Consider the following 14679-nt stretch of genomic DNA (forward strand, 5'->3'; position numbering starts at 1 on the left):
TTTACTTCCTGGCTAATTTCAAAATATTCTAGTTTTGTTTATATTTGTATGTCTTAAAATTCAAATACAGAAATAATTCCACAGAGAAAGTGTGTGTTTTTTCTTTTTCTAAGACATTTCCTTAAGACACTTTGAAATATCAGATTGGTGTTCCTGGACGTGCATTCAGCACAGCTTAACTCATTTGCACTATCTGTCTGATTTTCACAGTGCCTGTTACTTGAGCTTCATCCTCAGGCAGGTGACATCCTGAGGCTGTACTGGTTGAGTTATATTTTTAATACTCACCTTTGTACTGTATTTGTTAATGTAAGAAACTAATTTGATGGGATATCAGGTTTTTTTTCCTGTTTCACAGCTACGACATGGTTGATTCTCTTTTAATACACTAGTGTTTTCTGTTGAATAAAATGGTAAATATGTGAAATAACAAGAATCATTCCATTCACATTAGAAGCATCATCTCCCCACATTTGTTTGTTGAAAAGCTGTGTACGTTGGTAGAAATTTTAGTTGGAGGGTTGATGCTGTTGGGCAGATACCAAGTGCCATGAAAAGATGATGCCTGAATTCCAAGCATGTCTGACTTGGTTGTGCTGATGGCTCTTATCTTTGTCTCTACCATAGGTCAGGTGGTGAATTAAGGCTTATTAGAAGAGCTGGGGAGGGTGAGTGAGGGAGTGGTTTAAAACCGTATGTTGGACTGAACTATTTCTTTCCTTGCTGCCTGAAGTGGTGTCATTGTAATTCCTGCAGGTGGGGAACAGTTTTAAAGAATTGAAGTAAAATTAATCTATGAAACTGCCAAGATTCATTCTGGTCCCACACCTTGAAGAGCTACCAGAAGTGTTTGCCCTTAAATTAGGGCATACAATTTAGCCTGCAGCTTTGTTATGAAAACTGCTGTATTTTCTTGTGGCTATTTCCATAGAGAATACTAAAGTATTTGTTACGGTTAGGATCTCTCTTACTTCTGATTTCACATGAGGAGGGGCTTTTTGAGCACCAAACCATACATATTTTTTATGGCTTTGTTTTGTTTGCCTTTGTTCAGTGTTCATTCTGTTTATTCCCTACTGTACTGTAAGTTAACATTCTTGACCTCGAATGTAAGGTATAACTTTTATCAGTGTAAATGTTTAAGAACCAGTTTCAGTCACCTTTCAGGGAGATTTTAAATATCTTTGGATTACAGATCAATGTTGATGCTACTATTACTGCCAAAAGTTCACAGGCCTGGTCAGCTAGGGAAAAAGATGGTGCTAAAGCAGAGTTGCTTCCCAAAATGAAGTTTTCTGCAGATGTTTTTCAGCAGGGGATTCTTTATTGTCATATTTTACAGTATATGTATAAAACTGAACTGATAGTTCTGATTCACCTTTTCAAAAAGGAAATGGCTTTTGGTGGGGTATAGAGATACGAACTGGCCTTGATTAAATTGCAAGATTCTGTAGTAGTATAGCTAATTTTGGGGCTTTCACAGATGCTCTTCATTTGCTGGTTTTTTTGAGCACTGTGTTTTGAGAGTGAGTTGGGGCTTTTGGCAGAGTTATGGGGCAAATACCCTGCAGTTCTAATTGGTTGAAATAATGTTAGGCAGGTTAAAAATACCATAGTATTTTTACTACATAGGCAGGAGAAATACCATAGTGAGTCAAACCAAAGCACTGCCTCACCTAATTAATACCTGTGCCCCGTGGCAGGCAGCAGCAGTTGCTCAGGGGAAGAATGAGAGACAAGCCATGTGTTGTGTGAACCTTCTTCTGGTTTTGGAGTTGTATGTGTCTTGGAGTCATTGCTACATAATTCCTGAAGTAACTATTGTTTTTCTAAAAATATAGTAAGTTGATAAATGTAAATGAATGGTGATTTAGATGTTTCCTGTTAGTAATAGTTGTCTCTGTACGTCAGTTTTTTTCATTAAAAAGTAATAGGATATTAGTTAAAGGAAAAATTGTCTGTAGGGAGGGGTGTGTATATATACACACACATATGTATGTGTATGTGTGTATATATACACCCCTCCCTACACTCAATTTTTTCTTTAACTAATATCCTACTGTGTGTATGTGTATACACACACCTACAATTTTTATTCTTTAATATCCTACTACCTACTCTGTGTTTGTGTATCTATATGTGTATATATACATACATATATAAAAAATAGTTCTAGGAAAAAATAATTTTATTAATTCTTTACAATTTCTTTCTAGCTCCCTTTCCAATCATCAGAGCAGCCTCTCCCCTGCCTCAGTGTTGTCTTCAAGCACATCACATGCAGTAAGTCCTGTTTGCATTTCAACAGATGTTTGGCATATAGTCAGTTTATCTGATGATTAAGACCCTCTCTTAAAGTTCTACTGTGTCCCAGTACACTAAGAACTGAAACAAGAGCCTTATCTCAGGGAAGGAGGACTGCCAGCCCTCTAGTGGTAAAAACAGTCTTTACCACTTGTGATTTGTACTAGATCAGGAGTAGCTATTAGAGAGACTTGCCAGTCACACAATTGCAGAGGAGACTTTTGTGCCAGTAAGGGGAGATGGAATAAAGGAAGAATTTCTTGTAACAAAAGTATTAAAAAAAAAAAAAAAATCCTTTAGAAGCGGCTGTCTGAAACTGCTCTGACATGTGGATTGTTAGCAGTTTCCACTGGAGAGGTTAGCTGGCAAAATGCAGGTGATGGAATGATACACGTCATGACAAATGCCTCGTGACAGATGATTTAGAGTTTACCATGTGGCAATGTTGTCACCTGTGTATTTAATGCATTTGAGGTAACAAGGCAAATGGTAGTGAACACAGTGCTCTAGATGAGGTTGCACAAACGAAAGTCAGAGACACACTGCCTTGTTCTGTGATGGGGTACTTCTGTACAAGCCCAGTTGGGGTGTGCAGATAGGTTACTGCTTTTCTTTATGCCTGCATTTTGGTTTGTAATGCTCCATCCTTACTGAATATGTAACGTCAAAATTCACACTTATTCAAATGTCCTTCTTTTCTGTTGTCAGAGTTGTTTTGGCTTCTGTGTGTTGATGACACCGTTTTGCAAGTGTGATCACCTTACAGTTAAGGCACTGTATTGTGCTGGATTTAAACCAGGAACTCTGTTATTCTCACGTGTTCCTGTAATACATCTGGTCTGCGTTTGAGTCTACCACATTGACTCTGTTGTGGGGCACTACAGTTTTAATCTTAAATTCCACAAGTGCATTGAGGACATCACGATAGCAGTGTCCTGTATTTTGAAAACAAATACTGTCTTTTGGAAGAATATAGGAGTTTATTTAGCATAACAAGTACTAGCTTAAAGGAGTATACAAGCAAAGGGCAAGAAACAATGCAATGGAGTGACATTTGAGTTACTGTGGTATAATTTTGTGACGATATAGCGCTTTTAATTTAACTCTCATGTAATAATTTTCTTTGAATACTTAATCGCAAGCATGCAATGTAGTTGCTTGCTTGGTATATAGATAATGCATATCTTTTGCATGTGCTGCTGTTACTTAAAAGATTGTTGTGGTGGTTTTTTTTTTAAACCCCCCCCCCCCATCTTCCACTGTGGTGTATTTGCTCTGTGATCCTCATTCTTTTTGTCTCCTTTCTAGCACACTAGTGTTGAGAACACAGCTTCGCTCCAGCCCTCAACAACCTTCTCAACTGCTTCAACCTCAGCCACTAGCACCACGTCTTCAGTTGTCAGCATGGCAAGCAGTATGAACACTACAAACAGCCTTGGCCTGAGCGTTACCAGTGTGTCTATACCAGCTGCTACCACACGGGCAGCTCCCTTAGTGTCTTCAGGTTCGCAATATTAACAGATCACGTGGATAGCCAGAGGACTTCAGTCAGCAGGGCTGTCAGTTGAGCATCTCACCAGCCATAACTGTGCTAAGAAATCCACACTCTTGACTAGCGTTTTCAGCATGCTTATTTACTGGCTTATGAAATAAAGTTACCTGGTTTGGCGTATTTGAAATATTTGTTAGGGTGCTATGTGGCATTTATATAGCACATTCCATCCCCAAAAAGCTTTATAAATAGACACCAGAGCAGTTCTGACTTTGAAAGTTTTGGGCTAGGAAATTCACCCGGTTTGTATTCCAGGTTGTGATCGGCTCTTGGCTGTGAGTTCACATTAGCTTTGATTTTAGTCTTCTCTGTGGCCTGAATTAATTTGGCACTATCAGAATATACTGCAGTGTCCTCATTATCATATGCCACATCCCTACTGCCACATCTACAGAAAGGAAAAAAGTGTATGATGTCTGGGTCATTCCACAGCAAATAGCACTTCAGAAAAAGAGTCCACAGAAAGAGAAGGTGGGGAGGCTTCTTGCACTGAAGTGGAAGCAATGCTAAATTCTCTCTTGCTTCTCTAATCAACCTGAACTGCTAAAAGGAAATCCTATGGAGGGAAGTGAATGGTTTAAATATTAAGATCGAACTTACTTGCAGAAGGATTTCTCATTTCTCATTCCTGTACCTTGTAAACGAAATGTCTGATGACTGGCCAAAGTGCATTTTTTTACTTTTCTACTTCCTAGCACTGCTTTGTGGAGGCAACTGAAACTGTTTCAGTCTTCTTCTCTTTGCTATTCTCAGCTGCAATAAGTCACCCACAAAAAGTACGATGGCAACACTTAGTGCTTTCCAGTCTATTGCTGGCGATAAGGGGGAATGTGTTGACAGAGCAGAAAATGAAACGGGAGAATTTGCTCTTAGATTGAGAACAATGCCTGAACTTTGCCTTCAGGAGAGGACTGAGGAAAGGAGAAGTTTCTGTAATTCTTGTAATCCTCTTGGACAAAATAAATTACAAAATCAGACTGTTCTCGGATGGGACTGTTTTCAGTCTGAAGTAGCCTGTGCTTTCCCTTCCTTGAGGCATGGTTAAACTCTTCGTGCTATTTTGAACATTTTCATCAACCATCACAAAATTCGTCTGCCTAGTTCTGTTATTTACAAGCTATGACAGTGCAGCTGCCAGGGCTTGTGAGCTGTCTTGTCTCAGTGCTGAAGCCTTTTCTTTTCTAAAGGCTTGTTAAAGTGTCCGTATTTTGATTCTACAGGTAAAGCTCCCCCAAACCTGCCCCAAGGTGTACCACCCTTGTTGCATAACCAGTATATTGTGGGACCTGGAGGACTTCTGCCTGCCTACCCAGTAAGCAATTTAATTGTTCCTCTCCTTGATTGCTTAACCCTTGGTGCAGGCGGGCCCTCCAGACCTGCTGCTGTCTACGCCAAGGCATTTCTGTTGGCACATGCTGCACCTGGAATTCTTGTTCCAAATGCTGAAGAATATATGAAATGTATTCATTGGGGGTTTACTGTTGATAGTGAACTGCAGAACTGTGGGTACAGGCCTGATTTGGCTGCTGTTGAAGCTAAACGTGTGTTGCTATGGTTTTCAGTGATATCAGGTTTTAGGCCCTTTGAATAAAATTAGAGTCATTCAGGTTTGTGTAACTGGAATAGATTTACTGTAGTAATGGTTGAAATGTGCCATGTGTCCTGTCTGTCATATTTTGAAAGATTGCACACAGCTTTTTGATGTCTGACCAAGATCAACGTATTTTTGGCTATCTGTTTTTTGAGTCAGAAACTTTATTCTAATCATCTTTCTGTATCACACTGAATGCAAGGGGATACCATAGGTTGCTTTGTGGTCTAGTCATCAAATCTTCAATCCTGCTATTCTCAGAAGTAATGATTGCAGCAAAGAAGGCTGTTGCTCTTACTCCCAAATCTGACTGCCCTGTAGATTTTTCAATAGTTGATGAATGATGCTACTGTGAAAACAGTATTGAAGATGGGACAGTCAAACTCTTCTGAGAGGACTGCTGTCACCAAGAAACAACATCAGAGCGACAACCCATTTTAAGCGTAGCTCTATTAATTAGCCTTAAAATGCTACAGTGTGCCATGATGGCACAATGCGATGTATAGCTGTACACCTTTAAAATAGACTAGGCCTACATTAAACTCTGTTTAAAGCCCCAAATTGGTCAGTGTCAGAGAAGAGTGTTATAATGATGTTGTATTTTTATCTGTCTTTAAGCAGATTTATGGTTATGATGATCTGCAGATGCTTCAATCCAGGCTGCCAATGGTAAGTACATGGCTTCGTTTATTTAATTTTAAGCAAGTTATCTTCAGTGTTGATCATTTGTGCAACACAAATTGGTTCATTTAATGGAGATTAAGAGCTTATCCTTATGTTCTATATTTTGGTTTTTTTAAATATCCACAAAGGGTTTCTCTAGGTGGTGTAAATTGATATAGAGCAACTGTTGCATCGTGCATTCGTCCATCTGCAAATTCTCTAAATAGAAGCAAGTGTACTCTGTGCCTTTGAGTGGAGAAGTTTTTAATTGTTGTAGCAACAGTATGACATCTTGTCAAATCTAGTTGAAATCTGAGCATGAATGTTTTCTTTTACCAAGAGGTAGGGTAGAACAGCAAATACTGGCAGCCAATAGGTGCATCTGTCAGGTTTTGGAGGTGCTCATAGGTGGAGATCTTTGTGAATGCATCATGGTAACAAACGCAGGTGAGCTGCAGGAGGAAGAGTATACAAAGTTTTTCTTCCTTACCTGGATCCAGAATGTAAATGGCATGTGAGAGACGCTGAGCTCCTAGGCAGATTCACAAAGAGCCTCAGCCTAGATTGCAAAAAGGTAAAGAATTTTGTTTTCAGAAAACTAGGATAAGGATCTTGGAGAGAAATTTTGGTAGTACGTAACTGAGAAAAGTCACAGGATTACGCGATGCAGTGTATCCGTAGAGGCAGAAATGGAGCAATGAGCAATGATCTGGAAAAGAAGTATCACTGAATGAGTGCCATAATTAAAGGTCCAAGTCAGTACCCGGTCTTCCATGTGGAGTCTGGGGACAGCCAGAGTCAGTCAAAGGTGAGTACAGAGGTGTCCTAGACAAACCCTGTCCAGCTGTACATACTGAATTGAAAAAATAAAGTTGAGCGCATTAATGAAGATTTTAACTACCCGATGAAGGCATGATACTTGGAAGGATTGTCAGCTGAAATGAATGGGATTATTTTCAGACCAGCAAAAAGACAAAATACTTACAGTTCTGGGCCCAGTAGAGACATGGTGTGGTGGGTTGACCATGGCTGGATGCCAGATGCCCACCAAGCCGCTCTATCATTCCTCCTTCTCAGCTGGACAAGGGAGAGAAAAAAATAGAACGAAAGGCTCATGGGTCGAGCTAAGGACAGGGAGAGATCACTCACCAATTACCATCATGGACAAACCAGACTTGTCTTGGGAAAATTAGTTTAATTTGTTACCAGTCAAATCAGAGTAAGGTAATGAGAAATAAAAACAAATTTTAAAAACACCTTCTCCCCACCCCTCCCCTCTTACTGGCCTCAATTTCATTTGTGATTTTCTCCACCTCCTTCCCCTCAGCAGCACAGGCGGACGGGGAATGGGAGTTGCGGTGAGTTCATCACACATTGTCTCTGCTGCTCCTTCCTCCTCAGGGGGAGGACTCCTCACACTCTTTCCCTGCTTCAGCGTGGGGTCCCTCCCACAGGAGACAGTCCTCCACGGACTTCTCCAAAGTGAGTTCTTCCCACGGGTTGCAGTTCTTCACGAACTGCTCCAGCGTGGGTCCCTTCCACGGGCTGCAGTCCTTCAGGAACAGACTGCTCCAGCATGGGTCCCTTGTGGGGTTGCAAGTCCTGCCAGCAAACCTGCTCTAGCATGGGCTCCTCTCTCCACGGGGCCACAGGTCTTGCCAGGAGGCTGCTCCAGCGCAGGCTCTTCACAGGGTCACAGCGTCCTTTGGGCATCCACCTGCTCCAGCGTGGGGTCCTCCACAGGCTGCAGGTGGATATCTGCTCCACTGTGGACCTCCATGGGCTGCAGGGGGACAGCCTGCCTCACCATGGTCTTCACCACGGGCTGCAGGGGATTCTCTGCTCTGGCGCCTGGAGCACCACCTCCTCCTCCTTCTCCACTGACCTTGGTGTCTGCAGAGTTGTTTCTCTCACATCTTCTCACTCCTCTCTCTGGCTGTAATTGCTGTTGTGAAGCAATATTCTCCCTTTCTTAAATATGTTATCACAGAGGTACCACCACTGTCGCTGATTGGCTAGGCCTTTGCCAGCAGTGGGTCCACCTTGGAGCTGGCTGGCATTGGTTCTGTCTGACAGTGGAAGCTTCTAGCAGCTTCTCACAGAAGACACCCCTATAGCCCCCTCGCTACCACAGCCTTGCCACACAAACCGAATACACATAGTTACATTGGTAGGAGACAAAATGTTTTCTAGGAGTGCTGTTCAAATTTAACCAGCTTGCGCTTCCCATGTGTTCGCTCAATTTTTCTGTTCCTCTATGGACAGGAGTGCTTTTTTCATGTAGCTGTACCACAGCTCCATGCAGAGGCTGGAGCAGAACATGCCTCTTGGTGCAGAGGTTTGGTTCTAAGGGGCCAGCACCTGATTGCTGATGTTGTTTACATGTGGTGACAGCAAATGCAGGGGAAAAAATCAATGAGTAATACATAACCAAAAATAAATACAGTAGAACACATAAAGAAAAAAATTTCTTAACTTGTCCATTAAATTCAAGAGTAAGCCTGAAAAACAAAAAATATAAGGATTCATAACTTCTGCAGGCTGCCCTAGAATAGTTGGTGCTGCAAGGTGTTTTCAAGCAGCGCAACGAGAGAGTTGTCATGAACGATGCCTGAAGTGGCAAGAGTAGCCGAAGTCAGGCTAATCAAAGCGGTCTCTGCCGTGCCTCTCCTTCATGGAAAGGTAGAATGGTTTGGGTTGGGAGGGACCTTTAAAGGTCATCTGGTCCAGCCCCCCAGCAGTGAGGAGGGCCATCTTCAACTAGATCCGGTTGCTCAGAGCCCCGTCCAAGCTGACCCTTGAATGTTTCCAGGGATGAGGCATCTACCGCCTCTCTGGGCAACGGTTTCCAGCGTTTCGCCGCCCTCGTGGTAAAAAATGTCTTCCTTGTGTCTAGCCTGAATCTAGCCTCTCGTAGTTTAAAGCCATTAGGCCTTGTGCTGCCGCTAGAGGCCCTATTGCAAAGCCTGTCCCCGTCTTTCCTATAAGCCCCGTTGAAGTCCTGAAAGGCCGCACAAAGGTCTCCGCGGAGCCTTCTCTTGTGCAGGCTGAACAAGGCCAACTCTCTCAGCCTTTCGTTAGAGGAGGGGTGTTCCATCCGTCTGATGGTGTTTGTGGCCCTCCTCTGGACCCGCTCCAAGAGGTCGGTGCCTTCCTTGTACTGAGGACTCCAGAGCCGATCACGAGTCGGTCTAAAGCGGGATGGAAGGTGGAAAACGTTGAGGAGAGAAGGGCCGAAGAGGTGATTCTGGTGAGGGTGGCTCAAGGCTGGCAGAGGTTTTGCAGAGAGGTTGTGGCAAGCGCCTCCTCGGGGAGGTGCGACAGAGAAGAGTGGGCACGGGATCTGCAGGGCCCTGTCTGGAGCAGGGCTTGGAGTAGGTGTTGAGTGGAGGTGGCTCCCCCCCACTCCACAGGCTCGTTCCTGTGGTGCTGAGAGGAGAGGCAGTGGCAAGGTTTTTGCAACAGGTCTTTATTTTCTGTCAAATAAATAGGTGAATAAATAGATAAGAACCATTGTCAACATTAATAGAGTAGGTGCGATAAATAGAGGAGCAGTCAGTGGAGGCCGAGGGTGCAGGGCCGTTCTTGCAGCGGGTCGTGCCGTCGGTCAGGGGAAGCGGGAGGACAGAGGTGGGGATGGGGCAGTGGTGCAGAAGTGGCGTCGTGGGCGCGGGTGGGTGAGGGTCGTTGGTCTAACTGCGCGTGGTGCGGGTGAGGTTGTGGAGGCGTTGGAAGCAGGCGCGAGCTTCGAGGCGGACGTGTTCCCAGGCGCAGGCGCTGTGGTTGTGGGCGTGGAGGAAGTCGTGGATGTGCCTGAAGTATTTGGTGATGCTGAGCATCAGGTTGCGGGGCCCTTGGGCTTGGAAGAGCGTGCCGTTGGCTGTCAGGCATTGCTGGAGCTGCTGGATGTGGTGCTGGAGGTTGTTGAGGAGGTGGTGGCGTGCCTGGTCGTCCCAGTGTTGTGGGGTGCTGGGGCTGCTGAGGGTGTCGAAGAGGTGCTGGAGGATGTGGAGGGCGGCGGCTGCGGCTTGCTGTGGGTGGCTGGTGTGGAGGAGGGTGTCGGGGAAGAAGGGCGCGTGCTGGTGGTGGCAGGGCTGTGTCGGGCTGGGAGCCACGGCCTGGAGGAGCTGGAGGCTGTCCCAGGGGAAGGTGGCGTCGCGGGTCCGCAGGTGGTGGCAGGCGAGGGCGGTGGCGAGAGCCGGCAGGAGGAGCAGGAGCGCCGGGGCGGCGTGGGTCAGGCGGTGCTGTGGGGTTGCGGGCGCAGCCATGGCGGGGCTGTGGGTGGTGGTGGGCAGGAGCCTGGTCAGGCTTGTTGGGGGTGCGGGTGGGCGCTGTGCTTGGGGTGCTGCCGGGCGGCGGGCTTTATGTGGTGCGTCGGGTTTGCCTTCCTCGCTTTCTGATTGCAGCGAGTTTCCGGCTGTGGTTTTCAGTTTTGGCTGGTGGCTGTGGTGGTCTTGGGGAAGTGCGTTGGTGGGGTGGCCGTGCGTGGGGAGGGCGGTGGCGGTGCTTTGCTGGTGGCGTGTTGGGGGGAGGTTGAGTGTAGTGGTGGAGTGGGGGATGCGAAAGCGCTGGGGCAGAGCCCTTGGGGGCAGCTGCGGCGGGGAGGTGTGTTAGGGTTTCCCTGTTGCGTGCAGGGCGAGCTGTGGTGCCTGTTTTCTGCAGCTGAAGTTTCCCTTCCTGCCGCAGTGTCTTTTCCGCCTCTAATGCCCTGGTGTTGGTTGTGGTCTGTTTTCCTTTCACTTGTGGCTCGCCTTTGCTTTCGTCTTAGCTGTTCTTTTCTGTTTGTGTTGGGAAAGGTTGTGAAGTGATGTCACTTGGCAGCGCCTGGGGATCCCCGTCCTGGAGCGAGGGCCTTGGGGTGGCGGCGGCTTGCGAGGAGGCGGCTCTGGGTGTAGGCACTTGAGCATTGGATGTGTTCCTGGATGGAGCTGCCCCAGCTCCTGTGTTTGAAGCTGCTGAGAATGGGGAAGGAAGGCAGGAGGAAAGGCTTGAGGAAAAAGGAAGAGGAAAAAGGGAAGAGTTTTGCTGCTGCTGCTGCTGCTGCTGCTGGGTTGGGTCCCTGGCTGTGGTGCCATGCGTGTGCCCGTGTAGCAGGGGTGGTGTTGTGTTTTCTCTGCCTCCTGGCCTGAGGTGTCTGGAGAGGCCAGAAGACAGTGTGCCCCGTAAGCGAAGGGTCTTGCGTTTGGTCTGGCCTGAGGGCCTGCGCCCCTAGAGGAGGGGTGTCCAAGAGTCCTCCGGTGGTGGAGCTGAGCCAGCTGCTCCAGTTGTAGAGCTCTAGTGGGAGGAGGAGGAGGAGGAGGTTGCAGTCGCTGAGGTTTTCGGGTCCGTTCTGACAGCAAGGATCGTGTTCTGCTGGTGTGAGAGCGGCTGCCGCGTGTGTTGTCAGAGGTTGTGGAGGAGGGGCAATGTGTGTGGGGTGGTGGTGGCAGGGCGGTGGCGGGCTGGGAGCGGTGGTCTTGTCAGGCAGCGTTGTGTTGGTGGGTGCTGTGCTTGGGGTGCTGGCACGTGCAGGATGATTTGGCGTACCTAGGTGCCGTCACTGCGGGAGGTCGGGTGATGCTGGAGGTCCGTGGGTGGACCTTGTCCGTGCTGCCCTAGAATAGTTGGTGCTGCAAGGTGTTTTCAAGCAGCGCAACGAGAGAGTTGTCGTGAACGATGCCTGAAGTGGCAAGAGTAGCCGAAGTCAGGCTAATCAAAGCGGTCTCTGCCGTGCCTCTCCTTCATGGAAAGGTAGAATGGTTTGGGTTGGGAGGGACCTTTAAAGGTCATCTGGTCCAGCCCCCCAGCAGTGAGGAGGGCCATCTTCAACTAGATCCGGTTGCTCAGAGCCCCGTCCAAGCTGACCCTTGAATGTTTCCAGGGATGAGGCATCTACCGCCTCTCTGGGCAACGGTTTCCAGCGTTTCGCCGCCCTCGTGGTAAAAAATGTCTTCCTTGTGTCTAGCCTGAATCTAGCCTCTCGTAGTTTAAAGCCATTAGGCCTTGTGCTGCCGCTAGAGGCCCTATTGCAAAGCCTGTCCCCGTCTTTCCTATAAGCCCCGTTGAAGTCCTGAAAGGCCGCACAAAGGTCTCCGCGGAGCCTTCTCTTGTGCAGGCTGAACAAGGCCAACTCTCTCAGCCTTTCGTTAGAGGAGGGGTGTTCCATCCGTCTGATGGTGTTTGTGGCCCTCCTCTGGACCCGCTCCAAGAGGTCGGTGCCTTCCTTGTACTGAGGACTCCAGAGCCGATCACGAGTCGGTCTAAAGCGGGATGGAAGGTGGAAAACGTTGAGGAGAGAAGGGCCGAAGAGGTGATTCTGGTGAGGGTGGCTCAAGGCTGGCAGAGGTTTTGCAGAGAGGTTGTGGCAAGCGCCTCCTCGGGGAGGTGCGACAGAGAAGAGTGGGCACGGGATCTGCAGGGCCCTGTCTGGAGCAGGGCTTGGAGTAGGTGTTGAGTGGAGGTGGCTCCCCCCCACTCCACAGGCTCGTTCCTGTGGTGCTGAGAGGAGAGGCAGTGGCAAGGTTTTTGCAACAGGTCTTTATTTTCTGTCAAATAAATAGGTGAATAAATAGATAAGAACCATTGTCAACATTAATAGAGTAGGTGCGATAAATAGAGGAGCAGTCAGTGGAGGCCGAGGGTGCAGGGCCGTTCTTGCAGCGGGTCGTGCCGTCGGTCAGGGGAAGCGGGAGGACAGAGGTGGGGATGGGGCAGTGGTGCAGAAGTGGCGTCGTGGGCGCGGGTGGGTGAGGGTCGTTGGTCTAACTGCGCGTGGTGCGGGTGAGGTTGTGGAGGCGTTGGAAGCAGGCGCGAGCTTCGAGGCGGACGTGTTCCCAGGCGCAGGCGCTGTGGTTGTGGGCGTGGAGGAAGTCGTGGATGTGCCTGAAGTATTTGGTGATGCTGAGCATCAGGTTGCGGGGCCCTTGGGCTTGGAAGAGCGTGCCGTTGGCTGTCAGGCATTGCTGGAGCTGCTGGATGTGGTGCTGGAGGTTGTTGAGGAGGTGGTGGCGTGCCTGGTCGTCCCAGTGTTGTGGGGTGCTGGGGCTGCTGAGGGTGTCGAAGAGGTGCTGGAGGATGTGGAGGGCGGCGGCTGCGGCTTGCTGTGGGTGGCTGGTGTGGAGGAGGGTGTCGGGGAAGAAGGGCGCGTGCTGGTGGTGGCAGGGCTGTGTCGGGCTGGGAGCCACGGCCTGGAGGAGCTGGAGGCTGTCCCAGGGGAAGGTGGCGTCGCGGGTCCGCAGGTGGTGGCAGGCGAGGGCGGTGGCGAGAGCCGGCAGGAGGAGCAGGAGCGCCGGGGCGGCGTGGGTCAGGCGGTGCTGTGGGGTTGCGGGCGCAGCCATGGCGGGGCTGTGGGTGGTGGTGGGCAGGAGCCTGGTCAGGCTTGTTGGGGGTGCGGGTGGGCGCTGTGCTTGGGGTGCTGCCGGGCAGCGGGCTTTATGTGGTGCGTCGGGTTTGCCTTCCTCGCTTTCTGATTGCAGCGAGTTTCCGGCTGTGGTTTTCAGTTTTGGCTGGTGGCTGTGGTGGTCTTGGGGAAGTGCGTTGGTGGGGTGGCCGTGCGTGGGGAGGGCGGTGGCGGTGCTTTGCTGGTGGCGTGTTGGGGGGAGGTTGAGTGTAGTGGTGGAGTGGGGGATGCGAAAGCGCTGGGGCAGAGCCCTTGGGGGCAGCTGCGGCGGGGAGGTGTGTTAGGGTTTCCCTGTTGCGTGCAGGGCGAGCTGTGGTGCCTGTTTTCTGCAGCTGAAGTTTCCCTTCCTGCCGCAGTGTCTTTTCCGCCTCTAATGCCCTGGTGTTGGTTGTGGTCTGTTTTCCTTTCACTTGTGGCTCGCCTTTGCTTTCGTCTTAGCTGTTCTTTTCTGTTCGTGTTGGGAAAGGTTGTGAAGTGATGTCACTTGGCAGCGCCTGGGGATCCCCGTCCTGGAGCGAGGGCCTTGGGGTGGCGGCGGCTTGCGAGGAGGCGGCTCTGGGTGTAGGCACTTGAGCATTGGATGTGTTCCTGGATGGAGCTGCCCCAGCTCCTGTGTTTGAAGCTGCTGAGAATGGGGAAGGAAGGCAGGAGGAAAGGCTTGAGGAAAAAGGAAGAGGAAAAAGGGAAGAGTTTTGCTGCTGCTGCTGCTGCTGCTGCTGCTGGGTTGGGTCCCTGGCTGTGGTGCCATGCGTGTGCCCGTGTAGCAGGGGTGGTGTTGTGTTTTCTCTGCCTCCTGGCCTGAGGTGTCTGGAGAGGCCAGAAGACAGTGTGCCCCGTAAGCGAAGGGTCTTGCGTTTGGTCTGGCCTGAGGGCCTGCGCCCCTAGAGGAGGGGTGTCCAAGAGTCCTCCGGTGGTGGAGCTGAGCCAGCTGCTCCAGTTGTAGAGCTCTAGTGGGAGGAGGAGGAGGAGGAGGTTGCAGTCGCTGAGGTTTTCGGGTCCGTTCTGACAGCAAGGATCGTGTTCTGCTGGTGTGAGAGCGGCTGCCGCGTGTGTTGTCAGAGGTTGTGGAGGAGGGGCAATGTGTGTGGGGTGGTGGTGGCAGGGCGGTGGCGGGCTGGGAGCGGTGGTCTTGTCAGGCAGCGTTGTGTTGGTGGGTGCTGTGCTTGGGGTGCTGGCACGTGCAGGATGATT

General features: G+C 49.3%; 3 protein-coding genes across 6 annotated transcripts in view; 1 reads left to right on the forward strand and 2 right to left on the reverse strand.

The window, feature by feature from the left end:
* The window catches only part of UBAP2 (ubiquitin associated protein 2), an 82158-nt gene that overhangs the window by 49387 nt on the left and 18092 nt on the right, over positions 1 to 14679 (forward strand). For 2 of the 4 annotated variants that reach the window (XM_050912934.1, XM_050912936.1), the window contains 4 exons: positions 2217 to 2283; positions 3613 to 3808; positions 5077 to 5168; positions 6066 to 6116. In XM_050912934.1, the coding sequence (XP_050768891.1) occupies positions 2217 to 2283; positions 3613 to 3808; positions 5077 to 5168; positions 6066 to 6116 (406 nt within the window). The remainder of the gene's footprint in view (positions 1 to 2216; positions 2284 to 3612; positions 3809 to 5076; positions 5169 to 6065; positions 6117 to 14679) is intronic. The other 2 variants (XM_050912935.1, XM_050912937.1) reach the window with 1 other exon arrangement.
* Positions 9803 to 10378, reverse strand: LOC127027303 (interferon-like). Its single transcript, XM_050912939.1, has one exon. The coding sequence runs from the start codon at positions 10376 to 10378 to the stop codon at positions 9803 to 9805; it is 576 nt and encodes a 191-aa protein (XP_050768896.1).
* LOC127027304 (interferon-like) lies at positions 12851 to 13426 on the reverse strand. The gene has a single exon (XM_050912940.1). The coding sequence runs from the start codon at positions 13424 to 13426 to the stop codon at positions 12851 to 12853; it is 576 nt and encodes a 191-aa protein (XP_050768897.1).

The sequence above is a fragment of the Gymnogyps californianus genome, chromosome Z (assembly GCF_018139145.2).
Source record: "Gymnogyps californianus isolate 813 chromosome Z, ASM1813914v2, whole genome shotgun sequence".
Lineage (NCBI taxonomy): Eukaryota > Metazoa > Chordata > Aves > Accipitriformes > Cathartidae > Gymnogyps > Gymnogyps californianus.